The sequence below is a fragment of the Acinonyx jubatus genome, chromosome C2, assembly GCF_027475565.1.
Source record: "Acinonyx jubatus isolate Ajub_Pintada_27869175 chromosome C2, VMU_Ajub_asm_v1.0, whole genome shotgun sequence".
Lineage (NCBI taxonomy): Eukaryota > Metazoa > Chordata > Mammalia > Carnivora > Felidae > Acinonyx > Acinonyx jubatus.
This window is the reverse complement of record NC_069384.1, coordinates 44961196-44984321: the sequence shown is the minus strand read 5'-3', so window position 1 is coordinate 44984321 and position 23126 is coordinate 44961196. Positions and strand designations below refer to the sequence as shown.

At 35.5% G+C, this 23126-nt stretch overlaps 1 protein-coding gene across 7 annotated transcripts in view; it reads right to left on the bottom strand.

Moving 5' to 3' along the window:
- EPHA6 (EPH receptor A6) overlaps window positions 1-23126 on the bottom strand; it is an 856998-nt gene that overhangs the window by 112369 nt on the left and 721503 nt on the right. For all 7 annotated transcript variants that reach the window (XM_027077585.2, XM_027077587.2, XM_027077586.2 and 4 more), the window contains one exon: window positions 18709-18770. In XM_027077585.2, the coding sequence (XP_026933386.1) occupies window positions 18709-18770 (62 nt within the window). The remainder of the gene's footprint in view (window positions 1-18708; window positions 18771-23126) is intronic.

Below are 23126 nucleotides of genomic sequence, written 5' to 3'. Positions count from 1 at the left end.
AGAGAGAGGGAGAGAGAGAGATACAGAGAGCATGCGGGGAAGGGGCAGAGAGAGAGAGACACACACACACACACAGAATCCGAAGGAGGCTCCAGGCTCCAAGCCATCAGCACAGAGCCTGACACGGGGCCTGAACTTACGAACTGTGAGCTCATGACCTGAGCTGACATCAGACGCTCAACCGAGTGACCCAGGCGCCCTGTAGCTTTCATTTTTAATTAACACTTAAAAGTAATACTTTTTGCTTATGACCACCAGGAGGCTGAGTTTCCACTCATCTGAGTGGGTATTTTGAGTGTAGTGCTGCTGATGAAATTTAGAGGCTTTTTTTTTAAGGAAGAAAAAGATGAATTTTATCCCAGATATTTCATAAGTCTGAGTAATGTGGTGACTTTTCAACTTCTAGACTATGTGTTTCTATTGTATTGTGGAGTCAAATTAGAATTCTAGAAAGCACAAAGGGAAAAGGCAGGCCAAGGAAACAATGCTTCCATTTGGCAAGAATTGTGCTTCTTCCTTGTGAGAAGATAAAATGCTGTGAGAGGGCCATCTGTGTTTTGAAATAGCATTTTCACTTCGTCAGCAAAAATTCACAAAATTGATTAAATATAGCAAAAGTGACTTTCCACAATATATTTACTTGAAATATTTATACAATTAATATTGTTAATGAAAGAAAATGTGTAGAAAATTTTTGATAAACTGTTTTTATGATTCCTCTTATTTAGACCCAATATAGGCTATCAAGTTGTCACAAAGAATTTAATTTTTGCCAGCAGAGGAAGCTTTTGTTTGCCAAAAGAAGAACCATTTTCACATAATCATCCATATCCAAGTTCAGGGAAGTCCAAAATTTGTCAAAACCCAAAAGGGCCTAAAGCAATAGCCATCTTTTACTTGAAAGCTTTTGAGGTTAAGTCTTATTTAGCACAATATAATTAAGCCAACATTTATTAAGCATTCCAGTTAGCTCTTGATGCATAACAAACTATCCTCAAAACTTAGTAACTTAAAATAATGACAGTCATCTGTTTGGGTCACAAATGTGTAGCGTGGGGGCACCTGGGTGGCTCAGTCAGTTAAGTGTCTGACTCTTGATGGTGGCTCAGGTCATGATCTCATGGTTCATAGGTTCAACCTCCACATTGTGCTCTGAGCACTGACATTGCAGAGCTTGCTTCCGAGTCTCTCTTTCTCTCCCTCTCTCTTTCCCTCCTCTGCTTGATCTCTCTCAAAATAAATAAATAAATAAATAAATAAATAAATAAATAAATAAATTTTAAAAATCCACTAATGTGCAGCTTGGCTAGGGGTTGGCTCTGACGGTTCATGTCTGTTCAGGAGTCATTAAGTAGGGCAGCTCATCTGGGCCTGGAAGCAGTTTCCAAGATGACTCATTCATAAGTCTATCAAGTTTGGGCTGGCCATTGACCAGGAGTTCAAATGAGACTGTAGCTGGGAGCCCTTGGCTCTTCTTTACATGGACCTCTCCGTGGGATAGACTGTGCTTCCTCACAGCATGGTGAATGGGTTCTAAGAATAAATGTTCTAAGGCATAGGAAATGGGAGCTGCCAATTTCTTAATCCTGATACTGGCTCAGAAACTGGTCAAACTATATTTTGTAGTTTTCAGTATATAAATCTTGCACTTTTTTTACTAAATGTAATTATTTTATTCTTTTTGATGCTGATGCACATTTATATGCCATAGATCCATAGTCTTCACCAAATTCTCAAATAGATCTCTGACTTAAAAAAGCCAAAGAGCCATTAATCTAGTCAATGCCCCCTCTTTTCCAGTTTAACAGAGGGGAGACTGAGTCCTAGGAAAGTTATACAATTCATCCAAGATAAGTAAATGAGAGAGTTGGGCTTCAAATGCAGGTACATGACTTCTGAATGGTTAACGAATATTTGTCAAATTATAACCTAAGATTCAGCTTCATAGGGGAAGAAGCATCCATTACCTGCATATTTTATTCCAATTATTAACTTGAGCTTAACAATGGAGTCTCACAAAATTGGCAATTGCTCCAAACTGAGCTCTAAAGCCAACCAAAACCAAAGCAAAACAAAATTAAAGCAAATAAAATGACAAATAATGAAACATATTTTTCTGATTATGGAAATAATATGAACCCATTGTGAAACATTTGGAATACAACAGAGAGGGAGACAAACCATAAGAAACTCTTAAATATAGAGAACAAACTGAGGGCTTATGGGAGGGGCAGGGGAGAGGAGAAAATGAGTGATGGGCATTGAGAAGGGCACTTGTTGGGATGAGCACTGGGTGTTGTATGTAAGTGATGAATCATGGGAATCTACTCCCAAAGCCAAGAGCACACTGTATACACTGTGAGTTTAACTTTACAATAAATTATATTAAAAAAAACCATATAACATAAAAAAATTTTGGAATACATTAGGAAACTATAAAAAGAGATAAAATTCATTCATATTTAAGAGCCACCATTTGGTAGTCTAATTTTTTATGTTATTAAAATTAATCTCATATTGTTAATAGTATATTATGAAAATAGCAATGATATTACCCTATAAAATATTGTCTACAAAGATGATATAGTTTATGTTGTATAAATGTACCATATTCCTATAAGTTTTGCTTATTTTCAGTTTTTTATTATTAATTAAAACTTCAGTGAACAATAACATATACCCATCTTTGCATGAGGATAAATTCTAGAAGACTTTATACATTAAAGACATAAACATTATGAAAACCCTTGATGTAGGCTGACCAATTGCTTTTCAGAAAAAATGTTATTATGCTAATCTCTATAAGCCTACATGACAGGGTAGATCTCAGCACACCCTTGTCACTATTCACTAAAGCAAGAAAAGTTTTGTAGCAAGTACTGAAAAAATGCCATTCCCTGTATTTTATTTATTTTTATTATTTATTTTTATTTCTTATTAGAATGTAAGATCTGCAAGGCTGGGATTTCTGTTAATTTTGTCTACTACTCATCTCTAATGCCTTGAGGAATGCCTGGTACATAGCAGGTGTTCAACAAGTATCTACAGAATAAATGAATAAATGAATAAATGAATGAACGAATGCATGTATCCTTTGAGGTGCCTTGCTCCTGTGGTTCGCTCCTGATGGTTTTCTTAAAGCTTTTATTCAAATTCCAGTTAGTTAACATGAGTGTAATATTAGTTTCAAGTATTCAATATAGTAATTTAATACTTCCATATAACACCTCATGCTCATCACAGCAAGTGCCCTTCTTAATCTCCATTACCTATTTTACCCATCCCCCTACCCACCTTCCCTCTCATAACCATCAGTTTGTTCTCTATAGTTAAGAGTGTTTCCTGGTTTGCCTCCCTCTTCCCCACCCCCCTTTGCTTATTTGTTTTGTGTCTTAAATCCCACATACAAGTGAAATCGTATGGTATTGGTCTTTCCCTGACTGACTTATTTCACTTATTTCACCTCCAGGTCCACCCATGTTGCCGCAAATGATACGATTTCATTATTTTTTATGGTTGGGTAATATTCCATCATATCTATATACCACATCTTCTTTATCCATTCACCCAGTCAATGGACATGTGGGTTCTTCCCATAGTTTGGCTGTTGATGACAATGCTGCTATAAACATCGGGGTGAATGTATCCCTTTGATTTCATATTTTTGTATTCTATGGGTAAATACCTAGAAGTATGATTGCTGGATTGTAGGATAGTTCTATTTTTAACTTTTTGAGGAAACTCCATACTGTTTTCCAGAGTGTCTGCACCAGTTTGCATTCCTACCAACAGTGTGAGAGGGTTCCCTTTTCTCCACATCCTTGTCAACACCTGTTTTTTCTTGTATTATTGATTTTAGCCATTCTGTCAGGTGTGAAATGATATTGCATGTAGTTTTTTTGTGATGTCTTTGTCTGGCTTTGTTATTAGGGTAATACTGGTCTTGTTAGAGGTTTTTTTTTTTTTTTTTTTTTTACTGTTTTTAAATTTTTTTTTTTTTTTGAGAGAGAGAGAGTTTGTGTGAGCGGGGAGGGGCATAAAGAGAGGGAGAGAGAGAATCCAGGCAAGCTTGGCACCATCAGTGCAGAGCCTGATGCAGGGCTTGATCCCACCAACTGTGAGATCATGACCTGAACCGAAATCAAGAGTCAGATGCTCAAAGACTGAGCAACCCGGTGCTCCAGTAGTACTGGTCTTGCAAATAAGTTTGGGAGTGTTCCCTCCTCTTCTATTTCATGCAAGTTATTTAAAAATTATTTTAACTACTCTTTACCACCAACCTTTGGAGAGAATTAAATTAACTGATTTCATTCAGTATTATAGCAATCACAATTCCAACAGCAATACATGGCCTCCTTAAAAATGAGATTTTGGTGTTTGTAAAGAAGATAAACCACTTACTCCATGTTCTGTCATGGGACCATACAACGTAGAATATGTACTTTTAATTCCCATGGCCAAGACATTTTCAGGGGTCCATGAGGTCGAAGCTATTTTTACAACAGCACTAAGACATATATCTGCTTTTTTTCACTATGGCGATATTTGTACTAATGGAACAAAACTCTTCTGGGTAAAACTGCAGAACCCGTAACACAAATCAAGGGTCAAGGTTGTGGCACCAAACCAAACTGTACTAGTATCCTCCATCCTCACGTTCTTCTCTGCCACATGAACTAAACAAACACACAAAAAGAAGACAGTTTTGTATATGAGTGAGAATATATTTGATGAAGCAGTAATATTTATTTATTTTATTAAATGTCAGCCCCTGATTACACACTCTCAGGATCAACCCCTGTGGGGGGTAGAAGAGAGCAGGACCGGGCAGTAGAAGAACTTAAAGTGCAGTGCATTTACAACAAACGCCTTGATATATCCTATGGAATATCCTGGATCTGGGAGAACTCTTTGGAGTTGGTTCAAATTGAGGAAAAGTGTCTGGGTCCTTATTACCCTCACATCACTCAACCATTGGCTGAAAGCTGCTCCTGTAAAGTGTCACGATCTTTGATATGATAGCTTTCTCTACCTAGGCCATTTCCCAGAGAAGGGCTCAGGTAAGGAGTATCAGCTGCCAAAACTCTACAACTTAGAGCAATAAGGGAGATGATCTTGATGTTTCCCCCAGTGAAGTGTCTTCATGTGTATCTCCTTTTAGAATCTGCTTCCCAGCATGCCCAACCTGTGACAATCTCTCTCTCTTTCTCTCTCTCTCTCCTATTTATAGAATGTGGGCTTGATGAAAGAGAAGTTCCAAGCATAGTTTTATATTCTTTTAGGAACTCTTACTACTATTATTGATGCATTATTCTAGGGGAAAAATGCTAACATTCCTTAAACACTACAAACCAGTCGCAGTTATAAACTTCTTATTCTGATCTTACTCAATGTTTGTTAACAATTCTGTGATATAAGTGTATTTATTATCTCCAATTACAGATGGTCAAACTGAAGGACAAAGATATTTAATAACCTAATAAATAGTAGAGTCAGGGCTTGAATCTAGGCAGACTAATTCCAGAGCCTGTATTCTTTTTAATTGGAGTTGTCTAAAAAGGAGTTGACCCAAACTTTACCATAATGACCCATTCTGGGCTAGTTTGGGCAGCATAATTTGCTTAATAAAGCAAGGTATAAAGGAGCTCTGAGAACTCTAAGCCAAAAACAAACAAACAAGAACATTCTAGGTAAACCAACAAATGAGGACCTACTTATCTATGTCGCTGAGTGGAATAGTCCCATTTATTCACACATGAGGTATGGCATAAATCTATTTCTCTACAAATGATACAACTCTCTCCTTTATGCAAAATCTATATTCCCTTTTCTAGTCCTTGTCAACATAGGCTCCTCAGGTGTGGTTTAGGACATACTGGTTTTCTTGAACATGGTAAATGGTTAATAAATGGTGACCAAGTTAAATAACTTTTGGCACCATCTTGTAGTGCACTGGTTGCTATATTATTCCTATTGTCTTATATTTTAAAAAAGCTGCTTTCTTTCCTTAAGCTAGGACACAGGTTTTCTCCCTTTTATGTAGCAGCTCCATCACAGCATCCGCTATACTGCCATGCCTTGTGTCAGCACTCGATAAATATTAATTCAAACTGAATTGAATTGTTTATGAGGGGAGGAGAAAAATGTGAGAGTACTGAGATTTAATATCTTTGGGCTTCCTACTAGAGATTAATCAAAAAGAAACTATGAATTTTTTTTATGACACATGGTTTTTCCCCAGGAAGGCAGATTCAAATGAAAGAGAGTGAATGTGGCATATTTACACACTGCATCTCAGAGCTTAGTAGCTAGGATTCAGTTTGTCTTCATTCTTCTTTTTCTCTGCTGTCTCAGCCTGATTGCAGAGAAACATGGAGCTTAACCTCTATGTGCCAGAGAGGGTGAGCCTGACGGGGAGGTGATTTCTGAAAGCTATACATAATAATGCCTGCCACTTCTGAACACTACAGAGCTCCACCGGACTGTCCCTCAGACCCCGAAGCAAAACATCCACCAGACTTGAGCAGTCATTGGCAAGTCACACTGTCTTCACAATGCAAGTAATGCAAACTCCGGATGATGCTTCTCAAGGCCCTGCTTGAAATGTTCTGCTGCATAAACACTTTAAGCCTCTCAGGAGTCCATTCATCTTAGGTTGAGCTCAAGTACCTAGCCTGTGCTGAGGACAAATGTAGGAATCGAGTGCTATGCTGTCTTGAAATCATCACATCGTTGTCTATTTTTTGGAAAAAAAAATCAAGTTCTATGAAAACACAAATATCAGCACATTGCTCCTTTCCTTTAAAACCTTCCGATGACCTTCAGTGAAGAATAAAGTGCAGTATTTAATACAGACATGACCCTTGCTTCCATCTCTACTGTCATGTAACTTATTCTCACTCAATTTCTGTGTGTGTGTTTAATTCACCCATACAACTTGTTATTTCATGTCTGGTGTGCTGTGCTTATACAGTTCCCTCTTCCAGGAATGTCCATGTAGTCTTCGGTCACGTGAATTTTTCAGGAGAAGTATCATATCTTCTAGGAGGTCTTGGATGAATCCCCAAGTTCATTCTTTCAAATAATTCTCACTGAGAATCTACTACAGGTCAGTTATTGCTCTAACTGCTAGAGTCAGAATGGGAATCAAAAGAGAAAGGTGCCTGCTCCAGTAGCACCAACATTTAATTGGAGGCAGAAAGACAGAAAATAAATAGGTAAGAAATACATGAGATACTTTTAAATAATGAAGAACTGTAAAATAAATAAAATGGAGTAATGTGAAAAGAAGATGATGTGATGGAGGGTGTGAGTAGTTCCCAGCAGGAACAAATGGCTTAAGTTGAGAATGAGTTTGGCATGCTTGATGAATAAAAGCCAATGAGGCCAGAACTTGTTGAGTGACAGGGAGACTAGAGAGGTAGGCACAGGCAATATCAGGTAGGGTCATGTAAGCTATGGTGAATAGTCTGAAATATATTCTAAAATAATGACAAGTTAAAGAAAAAATTTGATTGATTGACTGAGAATGTGAGCAAGTGGGGGAGGAGCAGAGAGAGGGAGCGAAAGAGAATCTGCACTATTGGTGTAAAGCCTGATGTGGGGCTCGAACTCATCGTGGGGCTCGAACTCATGAAACATGACCTGAGCCAAAGTTGGTTCAAGAAGTTAGAGAAGAATTTTAATTGGGGAGTGATAAACTCTGACTTGCAAATGAAAACGTTAGCAGAGAGATCAAGCTGGAGGCTTTTAGAGTAACACAGGAGAGAGAAACTGGTGACTTGAATCACAGTTGAGATCTACTTTCAAGGCATAGCCAGCAGGACCTACAATACATTGGACCAGTCAGGAAAGTGGAAGAATAAATTGGGACCAAATTTCTTTCTTTATTGCTCTCAAAGCATCCTGTCTACACCAACACTGGTTAAAACCATATGCATATATGTCTGTCTCTCTTACTGGCTTGAACATAATCTCATCTAGGGCAACTGTCTCAGTCATCTGTGAAATCTCAGGACCTAGAACCATATCTGGCATGTGGCAGATATTCAACAGATATTCACTGGATTGAACTGAACTGAATTTATTTATTTTTCTCTTAATGGAGTGAAGTACTTCAGGCTATTAGTCAGTGGGAGGATACTTTAATGAAATATTTTTCATGGACTTACTATAAGAGATTCTTTGAAAGAATCGTGAGTGAAGGAGAAGTATTCACTACACTTACAACCCCATCTTTACTTCTGAGGTTAAGAGGGGTTTGACTCTGACTATGACCATCAGATTCTTACATTTTCACTAAAGAGTGATGAAAAGGGGGCTAAATAAGTTAGATATATTTCTACTATATTTCTTTGTAGTTCCTCACTGGAGAATAGTGATGTTGAACCCATCAAAAGAATTGCCTTACCAACTATCAAAAGTCTGTGAACCACAACATAAATCATTGTCCTAAAACTTTGTTGTTGAAAATGTGCAATACTCCTTTATATATAGTAAATGACTATAGTGATTCTGTGTCCTGAAAATGTTAAATATGAATGAGAAACAGTGTTACATATGGTAGGTGATAAGCTGCTATTATAGAGTAGAATTAATAAAAATCGCACGTCATCATTTAGCAAACATTTACAGAGAATCCAATTCATTGTGCAGTGTCTTGGTTACCTACAATAAATAAATCAACTTCAAAGATGCCTCACAAATCTGGTGTAATGACACTATTGGATAATGACAATTGATGCTCTAAAATGAAGTAATGAAAGTTTGATTCATATGCACGTCAAAAGACATTTTTGATTCACTAACCACAAGTGATAAGGAAAGGCACTAGCCTTTCAAAACCGAATGATACAAACAGAAGGGTTAGTTGAAGCCTTGTAAAATGATTACTTCCAAAATGCTAACTTGAGCTATAAAAGGGCTGTGAAAAACATGTACCTCACTAAGTGGTTTACAAAAGACTGAGGTATATAACCAGTGGACTCTGTAAACCTCTTGTCCCCCAACTTCTGTGTTGCCAAAGCTTGGGGGATATGGGAAGATGCTAATCAACAGGCATAAAGTTTCAGTTAAGCAAGATGAGTAAGCTCTAGAGATCTGCTGTACAATGCACCTATAGTCAACAATACTGTTTTGTACACTTAAAAATTTGTTAAGAGAGTAGATCTCCTGTTAAGTGTTATTTCCAGAAGAAAAAAAAATCTACTTGTGTTTACAAGTCCATGTAAAAGAAGCAAACTCTGGAGGAATTAAAATAGTATTTGTGAATCACAAGCAATAGTATGAGTTAGTTTAACCATGTATCTTGTTAAAATCTGTGGTGATGAGAGAATGAGAGCTTAGAATAGGGTATATGTGTGGGGTCCAGGTTATAGGTGATTCAACGAGGTGGAAAAAGACCTAACCTGTGGATAAGAGGAGATGGGGAGTGTGTGCCACCACGTGGGATTTAAAACAGTAAAAGTTGGATATTTGAGGAGCTAGGAAGAGGGCATGAATAAAGGGATGGATGCCACAGAAAAATGGACTCAAAAAATTTTTTGCCCAAGGCAAATCATGTAGAAGGGAGAAAAACACTCCTTTTTGGTTTTGAAGGAAACTCCTGGCCCATTTTGGTATTGGAAGTTACATCCTTTAGCTGTGGTCTGTGTTAAAGAGGCTTTTATGGATCTGCCTAGGGACTTAAGCAATATCTTTGAAAGAAATATTTATGGGAAAGTGCATTTGAGTTTTCAACAATTGATTTATAAGTGACTTTGCAGAAAACAGACCTTGGAGGGTTACTTCTATAACTTAAGTTTAAAGTTAAATTTCAGTTTTTATATGCTTCTAAATCAGAAAGTTGACCATGCTGTGGCTTTAAAAAATACTCCTGAATTTGAAAAAGAAATGGCTAAGGTTATTTATAGATTTGAAAAGACCAAGTCATTTTTTGTTTTAAAATAACCACTGAACAAATAAGAGTTAGTAACTCCTTTTTACCGAAGTCTTGGTTCTTGTGGCCTCCCCAGTTTAAAATCTTATTATAATTTCCTGTTGAATATTTACTAAATCCTCCAAGGCTTTTTCTTTTGTAGTCATTATGGATTTGCACTTAAGCTAGGCAGAGCTGGAAAGGCTACCAATAACAGAATCGGAAATTTCAATCACAAGGAGTGTAAAAATGTCATTTCTAAAATACCGAAAAAAATCTAGGAAGAGAGTAGATATGGATTTGTGAAACATGGTAGTTGGGTTTCAGAATTACATGTTAAAGGCTTAAAGTGAATCTGAATATAATATAGCTTTAGTTTACAAAGATTACTACTGAATTTAATTTTTTTTTAATTTTTAAAAAGATTTTTGCTTAGGTTTATGTGACGGCAACCTACACTAGCTGCTGTGTGCTTCTCTTAAGTAAAGCCAAGACAATTTAAACTTCTTTTGTCTGACATCTGGGGAAAGGTGTCAGAGTGCCAAAGCCTTGATGAAGCATCATTAGAGTGCATAAAATTACCCAGGGAAGATTTTGCAAGATACATCTGCCTGAGTCTGTATATATATTTTATAAAATCTCTCTAGGATGGTGATTCTGATTTGCAAGCATGGCTGGGAACTACCAAGACTCAGGTCTAATATTTGGTTCCATAAATCTAAAATCTCCTGTATGGTCCAAATAAGGATGTAGGAATGACTATAGCAGAGCTCAGGAAAATGCATGGAATAGCTCATTATATTACTATAATTATGAACTCTACACCAATTAAAAAAAATCAGCACAAAGACCTGTATGCAAAAGAATTAGTGAGGAAAATTGTAAACTACAACTTCATGGTACCAGGTACTACAAATGACACAACACACAGTACTATAATGCTAAAAGAGATAAATTTAGGCTTTTGGAAGTTGATGATTGAATTTCTAAATTTAAAATAAAAAGCTCAGCCACCCATATGCTTGGTTCCAAGTACACCCTGCTTTCATATATTTGGATGCTTACTGTCATATTATTTTTAGAATAGCATTTGGTATTAAGCTGGCACAGGCATGAAAAATAATAACATTCATCTACATGAAGTTTTACATATATTTTTTGGAAAAAAAGGAATTAAGAGGATTAATTCAACTCTAACTATTATGGTTTCAAAAAAACTATTGGTAGGTGAGTGTGACTTAATTTTTTTCACTGTTGAATATCAAATGAATGTGATGTAGATTAATTTTGCTCTCATACCCCAGCACAAATATAATTCCACACAACACAATTTACAAGAAAAGTGTGCTAATAAAATACAGCTCTCATTATTAATATATAACTAGCATAAGGTAAAATGCCATCTTTACTAGATTTATAATTTGACTACATAAATATTTAAAAGATCCCTTTAATTTTTTAAATTAATATTTGCTTTGCATTTGTTCAAGGGAACTCTTCAAATGACTCACATTGCTTTTGAAATGCTGATATGCACTTATATGTATTATTTAAATACTCATATTCTTGACGTATATCTAGATTTTTTTAAATGGTGAAAATAAAACTATTTTTAGCCACTAGAAAAAACAGACCAGGAAGTTACAGAAAAACAATTTTAAAACTGTTAGTGACATCTTCTGAAATGTGTGTATGTATATGTGTGTATGTGTGTATGTGTAATATATATATGTATACATATATGCATATATGTATATGTGTATATATATTATATATTTAAAATGTTTAAATTAATTTTTATTTATTTTCTTTAAAGTTTATTTTGAGAGAGAGAGAGAGAGAGAGAGAGAGTGCAAGAGCACACACAAGTAGGGGAGGGGCAGAGAGAAGGAGAGACAGAATCCAAGGCAGACTGCACTATCGGTGCAGAGCCTGATGCAGGGTTTGAACTCACAAACTTGCGAGATTGTGACCTGAGCTTAACCGACTGCACACCCAGGTGCCCACATCGTTTATTTATTTTTGAGAGGGAGAGTGAGAGCATGAGCATGGATGAGGGGCAGAGAAGGGAGTGGAGGACACCAAATCCCCACAGAGCCCCACATGGGGCTCAATCCCACAAACCATGAGATCATGATTTATGCCGAAATCATGGATGCTTAACTGACTGAGCCACCCAGGCACCCCTGAAATATATTATAATAATAGATACATTATGGAAACTTTAATAAGTACCTAGACACATATTCTAGGGGTTTTAGGTCTATTAACTATTTAATACAATACCATACAATACAATAACTGTAAGAAGTAGTTATTGCCTATTATTGACGTTATTTTATGGATGTTAGTTGTCCTTCAATCTTCCCTTTTGCTTCTACACTTTATCCAATCTAACAGCAAATCCTATTGGCTCTACTTTCAAAATACAGCACAAAATCTAGTATTTTCCATCAACTCAACTACAACAATCCTCATCTAAAGTCACTTTCATCCCTTTACCTGGATATTTATTGCAAAAGCCTCCTAATTTCCTTCCATCCATCTGTACTTCACTACAGTCTCTGAATATAGCAACAGGAGTGATATTTTTAAGACACAGATTATATTGTGTCTGTACCCTAAACCCTAAAACAGCTTCATGTCTTACTCAGAGAAAACACAAAGTCATTACAATGGCCAACAATGTCCCAATTCATTGTTTTTACAACTTGGTTGCATATTACACTCAACTGGGAGAACTTTGAACAAATATTGATGCATGTGTTGCACCAAGAGATTCTGATTTAATTCACCTGTGATGCAGGCTGCAACTTGGGATTGTTAAAAGTTCTCTAAGTCAAATAAATATAACATACAGCCAAGGTTGAGAATCATTTCCCTTCAACATTTGAGTCCGTTTCTGCCTCCATCAACTCTCTGATTATCTTCTACCACCTATTCTAGCCATCATGACAGGGTGACTACATATTTTATTAACCCAACTGCAGCGTAAAAGGGTCAATATTAGCAATTTTGAAGGGACCATAGACATGATGGACCATAGACATAGCACTGTCTTAGGCAAAAGAGGCATATAGTCATAAAGCATAAAGACAATTTGTAGCTCCTTGGGTATAAAATGCTCCAACCTGAGGGCATTGGAACCTATTCTCTTTGGAACACTTCTCCCGAGGTATCCATTTGGCTTGCTCCCTCACCTTCTTCCACCTTTCCTCATATGACACTTTTCAGTAAGACCTGATGTGTTCACTCAATGTAATACTGAAACCTAATCTCACTCCCACCTTCACTGCTCCTGCTTTTTCTCTCCATCTGATGTACCATATATTTTGCTGAATTCTTTATTTCCCTTCCACTAGATTTTTTATCTCTGTTTTGTTCACTTCTGTATTCAAGGCTCCAGAATAGTACCTGGGGTTCTACAGTGTGTGAACACATATTTGTGCAAAAAAAATGAATGAATGCTTTATCAGCTGTTTCATAATGGGCAAGTTACCTATTGTGATTTGCCTCAGTTTCCTCATTAGTAAAATGGGGATAATAGTAACACTTACCTCATAATGTTGTCGTAAGCACCTGGTGAGTTAATGAATTCATGGAATTGAGAAATACCCAAGTCATAGAACGCACACATAAATGTTATCTACATTAGTTAATTAAAGATATTCATCTTCATTTTTGCTTTAGCCACAGATTCTTAGGTCCACACCTGGAAATTGTCACCCCTAAAACTGCCTTGCTTCAGAAATCTTAAGTAAGTATCAATCTAGTGTGTTTGTAAACCAGACCTCAGGAGAAAAACAAAACAAACAAGCCCCAATTTGTGGTGTTTGCCCATTTGTGTGGTGTAAATACTTTCCTCATACCCAATTTCAAGCTACTAATACTTTAACAACCAGTTTTCTAAATTCCTGGCCATTTAATCATCATCTTTTGCAAGCTGGTATAATCTGTGGTATAACAAACCACTGCTAGTACCCTAGTTTCTGGTACACTTTTCTTTTCCTTCAGCTCTCTCATCCTCACCATACAACTATCCTTCCTCTTTTACATAATAACAACACGCAGCTGATGACATTTCTACTTGTTTCTAGTCTATCAGTCTCTTTATTTCCTTCTTTCTCTATCCTGGATTCACCAGTTGCTTACCTGAAAGATTCTTTTTCCACCACTCCAATTCTCCTTTAATACCGGTGTTTCTGTTGTACTTGCTCTACACACAACACTACCCCCCACCCCCCAACTTTGGTCTGATCAGCCACTTTTCCTTTTAACTTCAGCAATTATTTTAAACATTGACTTTAAATTAAGGTTTGTTCTCAAACTCCCAAATAAACTCTCCTACTTCATATAGAAATGCAACAATATCAGGTATCATTTCCTTCAGTTTAATGCTTCTCATAAATCTCTCTAGGTCCACAACACACAACCCCATGAGTCTTGGAAGATGTGGAGGCTTCTACTATTCAAAGCCAATCCTCTACCAAGGTCCTTGATTTTGTACTTTCTCATGTCCTGAGATATTTTGCCTTGCCAATGTATGTTCTTTAATTCCCTATCCCCCAGTGTACAAATTCTCTAAATTTCTTTCTATTAAAAAATACCCTTTGCTTTTCTTTTTGTCTACTAGCATTTGATTTACCTCTTGCCTTGCTACCTCAGCTACTGTTTACCTAAACAATGGTCTCCATTACCAACTCCTATTTATCTTTCAATCTCATTTTGCCCTATACATTCTGTCTGGGATCAACCCATTAAACATGCGCTTGTTGAGATCACTGAGGACTTAAGTGGTAAATCCCATAGATGCTTTCCAGTTTTTGTTTTCCTGACTTTCTCTGCTGCACTGGCAACAACTGCTTATTTGCTCTTGCCTGATGTGTAGGACTCCATGTCCTCATCTTCCTCCTTGTTCTTTTTTGACCACTTATTCTTAGTTACCTTTGGAGACTCCACCCAGCAACTTCCTCTGAGTGGCACATCACGGAGTTCCAACCTTGTTCAACTCCTTGCCTTTCTCTAAACTTCTTCCTAAAAAATATCATGGTTTGGGTTTTATAACCACTTTTATGCTAATGACTGCCAGATCTTTAACTTTGGTCAAGATTTTTCTCCTGAGCTTCAGATTTATATTTCTTATTGCTGTCTGGACATTTTCACTGCATGCTCCATAGACCTCTCAAATGGAATATGACCCAAATGAAATTCATCATCTCCCAACTACCAGCCCATCCTGTTCCTATGCTGTATCTTCCTATCAGTTGGTAGCACTACCTTCCACACATTCTTTTTGTTCCTAAGCATCCTTTCCTGACCATGTTTTGAAATATGGTTTCCCTATTCAATCTGATCCTGTCAGCTTCTGTTTTTAGTAATTCTCCCCCAACCTTTTATTTTTTTTCTGTTGTTATATGGATGACATTCCCTCTTGCTTGCTCATGTGACTGTGCTTTGCAAATAATGTATCTGTAACATCAAACGAGTTGAGGTGGCAGCAAGAGGCTGTAGCAAGAACACAATAACATATTAAACTGAAACCAGTGGTATTATTTTTTTGAATAACTGAATTTTGTGATTTGATAACATTTTTGTGGTTGGCATGTGGTATCTCAAGGTTTTAAAGTATTTTATAACTATTATTATTTGGATTGCTAATTAATATTGTTATAAAAATGTAAGTCCAAAAATTTGGGGGGAAAGCAGTTGCCAGGTTAAGTGTCACAAAAGCGTTTATGAAATCCATATACATAGTTCAAGAGAGATTGTATAGGGATGATGGTCAAGATTACACTTAATTCACACTAGTGTATTTCCTTGGAAAAGTTAGGAAAATTTGCACATCAGTAAGGTCATACGTTCTGAGCAACAGGGCTGATGCTCTCCTTACTAAGTCAGAATGCATTTTTTTTTAATTGAAAACACACACACAGTCACATACCTACGTATATCCCATCTGCGTGTGCACATGCACACACGCGCACATACACAAACACAGGCACTTAACCACACCACCTCTTGCCAATATGCATCTGGAGGAATGTCCATAAGGATCCTGAACAACAGAAGATTTATGAATCCAGTGCAATATCACAGCCAGCCAGCTACCACCACTGTCACTAGATTGTAATTTTGTACTTAGTTTTGCTACCACTGTTTCATATAAAAGTAAATTGAAGTGATTTTCAAATATGTGGGAGACCAAAGGGAAATCTTTTCTGCTTCTAGCAAGCACAGAATGCTATTAATGAGCCATGGATGACTTCCCTACAATGCAATGTACTTAGCCACTTCCTCTTTCTGTGCTCACAGAAGCTGCGATTATCAAATTCTAAAGCAGTAGTTTGAAAAATGACTTCGTTTTTGAGAATTTGTGGGAGATGTGTGTGTGTGTATATATATATATATATATATATATATATATATATATATATATATATATGCCTGCCATGGGGAGTTGAGCATCTGCTATTGACATAAAGTTTATATACCACTTTGAGCTTCTGGGATAAAAGAGATATGATTACAAAGAAGGGTAAGAATATTAAAGAAGAGTAAGAAGGAAGTATTTGGCCGTGGTTTTTTTTTTTCTTTCTCATGCATGCGATTTTTATCTTAATAGAAATTCTATGTGCAGACAGGAGACAAGTTCACATGGGCTATGGCAGTGAACTTATAAAAAGAATAAGTAATTTTATTTAAAAAAGTGTATGAGAACATGGCTTTTTGAGTCAGAGACTTGAGTTTGAATGATCACTCTACCACTTAGTGTGTTATGTATTATTTTATAAGCTTTAAAATAATCAACTCAATGACACTTGTATGAGGTAGATGCTGTTAATATTCCCATTTTATAGATAAGTAAGCAGAGGCACAGAGAAGTTAGTAACTTTCCCAAGTCACAAGGTCACATAGCTGGGAGGGATAGAACCAAGATGATCTGGCATATACTGACATTCAGATTCTTACAGCAGTGGTAATGATAGCCACCATTAACTGAACATCTATTCTTTCCCAGACTGTGTGGCATCTTACCTATATAATGTACAAAGGTCAAAAAATATTAGTTTTTAAATTTTAAATCATGAAATATACCACTTATAAACAGGTATCAAGATGCTTCTACATAAATATTTTATTGATAAGCTATTATATTTTCTTTATAATATATTGTAATTAATTCATGATTCAGCAGGATAAAAAGGATATCTGAAGCTAAGAATTCTTTCCTAATTTGCTGTGGCAGTCATTTGATCCCATTTTCAAGAGCAATTTAGATTGAGTATGTGCTGCATTTATTTGCCATTATATTCAGCTCTAGGATATAGTTGATGCAAAAAAAAATCCATAACTTATCCCAAGCATCATTAGAGAATAAGTCATGTTGGTATATGTCTGATAAGAATGAGTTTTTGAATAAACATAATGGAAGGTCCTAACTATATATGCATTTCAAAGTACCATAGGTGGTCCTGATAATTTATTCTAAAATAATTTAGCACATTTACAGGAGAAATGAATACAAGTTATAAAATAACATCCTGAGAATGGCTACAGAAAAAATAAAAACAAATAGTTCATGTCCCCAAACACCTATGAATTTCATTTTGCTTTAAAAAGCATTCTTGGTTGAGAGACTGCATTGTGTGAGGAGTATTGCTCTGTAATAACTTGACGATTTTGCTGAATTCAGCTTCTGGCATTGAATCTGGGCATCAAGTCCAGTCACAGGGTAAATATATCATTACTGCTAATATTGAGAGAAGTCAGAAAAAGAGGGCATGAACTCAAGAAAAATAAATGAAAATGAGATTTAAAAAAAGAAAGGTAAGACGCAGAACTTAACCAAATAACATAGAACAAAAAATTAAATGAAGAAAGAATGCTTGAGACTGTTTTTATCCTATGAAAATGAAGATAAAAAATAATATAATATATTCCAAATAGCAAAAGTCCAGTCATGTTATAAGTAAGAAAATGGCCATATCTCTGCAGATAGATGAATATTTGAGAATACAATGACATTCAAATATGTGACCTCTGCTGGGGATGAAAAATATTTACTGTAGTAATTATTTTTTGTATTCTGGTTTTTTTTTTTTACTATCAGTGAGTATTTTTGTAGCATATGATGGCTTTTTAAATATTAAAGACATTATAAATACATTTGAAATATAACTTCAAGATTGCTCTGTTATTCTCTACTACTATGTGAGACAAATGATTTTTGTATACACCATACTTTCAAGGATAAGTCATTTTTAAAAGAATGCTTTAAAATTTTTTGTTCTGAAAAAAATCTCTGCTAGGGTTTTTTTTTTCTTTTGTTTTCTGAAAGTCAGGCAAACAAACTTAAGAGTGATAAAACCAGTTTTCTGATATGAACTTGAGTCATTATTCGTAAATATACATCAATTTAAGGGGCTCAGCATTATAGATCATGCATAAAACATCATGCTGAATAGTTAAATGTGATAAAACAAAATGAATGTTTATGTGAGACAACTGAGTTTCATTTAATCTCTTTATAACATCATTTGGAAATATATATATATTAATAAGGCATGTGAATTTATAGGAGAAATCAATTATATTATTATATGTATATACTCCTCCCATTGGTAACACACTAATGTATCACAGTATCGGAGAAATGCACCCTAGAGAAAATGTTGCTATTCTTCATGGAAAAATCCATGAATAACATTATGTAAAAATTAATTTATGATAAATGATTTAAATCTAGAACTCAGAATATCTTATTTAAATGCCATCAGAAAAGAACACCTCACCCGTAAAAAGGAGTCTAGGGATCCATTCTCCATATATTCCACCACAATCATTACTGGTCTGCCTGCAAAAAGAGCAAAAGAACACACAAGGATTAGAGCAATTACGGAAATATGTGCTGCAGTAAGAGATTTCCAGCTGTGGCAGCTAAATTATTTGTATTTTATTAATAGAAACTTCATTTGCCAACGTGCTTCTACAAAGTCTCCCTATTACACGTAGGCATCTCCCCTTTTTTTATGGCATCATTTCTGTTGAGTTCATATAAGGAATACAAATTACAAAGGAATTAAGCATTTCCTTTTCTGAAGCCCTGCAATCACTTGTTTATATTATGTTCTTTTTGTCCTGAGCTTTTCCTAAAAGATCATGAACAAGCTGAAGGCAGGGTTTAAGCAGTCCCTGTAGCTGCCCTGGCACTTGCAGAACACCTTGTCCTATAGTGGTGCAGTCACTGTGGCTGAATTACATTAGACTGGGCATTTCTGAAATATTCCTAAGGCAAAGAGGAAAGGAGAAATTCATAAATTCTCTTTAAGAAATTATAAACCATTAGTCATAGTCTGCTTTTAAGGGCTTTTAAGGAGAAAAATGTCAGTAGATTGATGAATGCTACCAAGCTGGTGGGCTTTGCAATAGTTCTTGATCATGTCTTTATTGGACATAGATTAGATCAACAAAACATTGATGACAGTGCATGAAAATAAGTAGCTCTGATTTTGTAGTCTAGTAACATAAGCTAAAATCAGAAACTGAACATCATTTATTTCTTCTTTATCATATCTATTTGCAATTGCTACAGTTCCCAATACCTCTATTAGGTAGAATATTTGACATAAATAACTTAGATTTGTTTCAAAGAAAAGAATCTATTTGTTCTGCCAAATTGCTCAAGTTTAAAAGATAAACTAATTTCACATGAAGAGACAATATTTACCTGAAATAAACATATATGACATACTTATTTTTTACTTCTATATTCCTTGCTTCTCATTGAAATTTTTAGCAATTGAATCTGCACTGTGCACATTTTTTCCTCGTAAGTACAAAGAAGATCTGGAAAGAAATTATGTGTACCAATGATGGAAATACTAGACCTCATATTGTAATTCATGTCTCTGTTATGAACTCAAAGCCTTGTGGGTTAAAAAGGGTGACTGTAACAAATTAGTACAATGTCTGCAAATGCTAGATTTTATATTTGAATCTATATTTTAAAGAAAGATGTGCTAAAGGTTAAATGTAGTAATAAAGCTCCCAATTTATCATGCATAGTATTAGAATCCAAAGAAATTTTCCATTTTGGTGGATTTCCATAATGTTCCTCAAAGTCATTACTTTCACCCAAACACAGATATAGAACTTTATCAGAAAATCCTGAGGTCAAATGAACTGTCAGCACTATTGTAGCAAGGAACTAGAAGATCCAGATTTTAAATCTGACACTTTGTCATGAAATCTTTTATTTGGCCATTGGTTTCAGAGAGCTTGGAAACAGGAGCTGGATGCAAACACTTGGTTAGCAAGGTAGGGAAAGTAAAAGATCATTTTTTATACTTATATATGGAAATTCTGAGACCGGTATTCCAGTTTCAATTGTAATGGATCATGGATGTTAAGGGGAGATGCTGGGTTACTACAGTGACTGCCTGAGTTCACCTACCCAGAGTTAACCTTTTCAATCTACCTTGACCATGCTGCCAGAGAAACATATATATACCTCTCCCTAAGAATGTCAGTTTGATACAAAAGAGCTTGCAAGCACTTCGCTTGTATTAATACAAATTATTATTAGCCCTATTACACAGATAAGGAAATTGAGATAGAAAATTAAAGCACTTGCCTATCAAAGAGCTAAGTGGCAGTGTCGAGTAGTCTGTCTCAGAGTTTAAGCTCTTAACTTTTATGCCATAGGTGCCTCTCAGACATAATTTATAGATCAAAGCCGTAAGGCTTATCCTCCTTTGCTGGACCTCATCTCTCCTAACTAGCCCTGTCCTCTCCTGCTCCATTTGTTGTTATTATCATCTATACTGGTTCAATCCTGCCTCCTCTCCTTTCCCTTTTGGTATTCCCCTGACAGGATTATTTCCCAATTTGCTTCTCCCTGATCTCACCTCACACCTCTTCCGTGAAAGTCCCCATGGTGATATTTCCTCTAGTGGCATTCCCATCACATCTATTGTCTGCACTATGAAATGTGCCTGGTTCTATATTAGGTTGTTTTTCTCTCTTATTTTCCCATAGATGCTATGTCTCCCCCCATTCATTAGGTTTCTCAAAGCTACCTCCGTAAGGCTGAGCAGAGTAGGTGCTTTATAGTAACGAGTTGATTTTTCTCAATGACTTCGTAATTCCTCAGAGAGTAACACTGAAGTATTTCAGCAAGATTCTAATCTATGTGAATACCAAGTACTTTGAAATTAGTTCTATCTATAACTCCTTGGGAGACACTTTATATAATCTTAAAATTCATCAGTGACAAGTTTCATCTTCTCATTAAAGATAATAAAGAGTCAAATGAAAACTCCCCTGGTTTCTTGTGAATTATAAGCTTCCCACCTGAGCTCTGCATCTTTTGTATTTTGTGCAGTAATGCCAATTTAGAGCTGCTATTATTAAACTCAGGAGTTGTTTTATTAGAATACTGCTGGAATCTAACCTGTTATTTGTTTCCTAGTGATTTTCTATAGGAGGGTTAGTTACACTGTGAAGATTACAAGCAACTTTATAGTCTATGATTACATTTTATAATCAACAAAATAGATAAGTATAGGGAAATTATGAAAGGATGGTATTCAAATATGTGGCTAGGTGAGAGAATCCTATTGGCAACAGTGCCTTGTCTGTTATATTTTTAAATATGTAAAAATTATACAATACATTATTGCTCTTGGAAAATATATTTGGAGGTGATTCTATTTTTATAGTTTCAAAACATTTCAGCTTTTCTCACCTGTTTTCCAATTTTGGCCACTTCCCCAAGTGCCTCATGTTACAGAATTAACTTACTATTTGCTTTGTACTGAAGTCAATGGACAAACTCCAGGATTCTTGAATGTTAGTCAAGTCTCAACATCCCTAGACATTTTTTTAGAAGTCTCAATGGCTTGCTTTAAGAAATTTTCAAAAACACTTCTTGAAGTCACACAAAAAAGTTAATTTCTTTCATTTTCCTTCAAAAAGTAGCCCAGAAATGTTTATTGGTATGTTAAATTACATTGGAATCAAAACCCTGTAAGAAATCACTTATATCCTGAACACAATGAATCACAAAATCCCAGATCATCTTTTTCTGTTTTAGACAAAAATTACTTCCTTTAACTGGGACTTTAATGTACTATTGACTAATGATTTTTTTTTCAAATTTATAGTTTCCTAATACTTAAGATGATTTTGATATGGGTGGTGTTGAGAAACCATATGGTGATAAGAGTATATTTTTCTTGTGCTGTTGTTAAAGAAAACAAAATAAAGAAATTCTTTAAATGTTCTAGGGAAAACATTTTGCAAGTGAAATAGTGTTGTTTGTTTGTTTATTTGTTTGCCTCAAGAAGGTATGTGAAAGAAGGGGATTACAGGGATTTAACATTTTCATATAAGCAATGAGTTTACACTGGATGTAGAATTTTGTATCAGCTTGGCCATTTCTAATATGATGTCAGTAATATCAAGAATCTAAAGAAATCACAATGACCCCCAAACTCTATTGTAGGTTTAAAACAATTTTAGTTTATTTAACATTATATCATATCTATATTTTATCTACCACATAATAAAGTTTGTGGTGATAATTTGGATTGACGGTTACATTGCCTGTATTTATCCCCTCCCCAGGTGCAATTCAGGACTTTGGAGCCAGTTACTTAATCTATTTCTACCTCCCCTGTTTCTGCTGTAGAGATAGTGAATTATAATGATCTCAAATGGATTTGATAATAAATACTTTTCTTATCCCTCTAAGGCATTCAAAAGATATGGATTTGAATAAATTTGAACAAAGTTATAATATATTAAATAATTATTTTTATTCACCAGATAAGTACTAAAATTGGGGAATTATTTTTCCCTTATACTGTTGACTGGTGATTATCATATCATGTCCCATGTGAATCTTAACTTTAAGGGATTCAAATAAAATCTTAACATTTCCCCTGAACCTGCTTTCCCTCCTATATTCCTGTTGGGGTTAAAAAAACATCACCATCTACTTAATTACCCCGGTTTGAAATCCCATTTTAATATTGGACTTTTCACTTTATCAAACCCCTGTCCATGAGTTACTAAGTTGTGCTGATTCTATATAAAATCTATTATCACTGCCCATATTCTGCCTTTATTTTCTCTTGCTTCACTTATTACAATAATCATTTGCTGGTTGTACTTGTTAATACTTATATAATCACTGTTTCAAAGAATG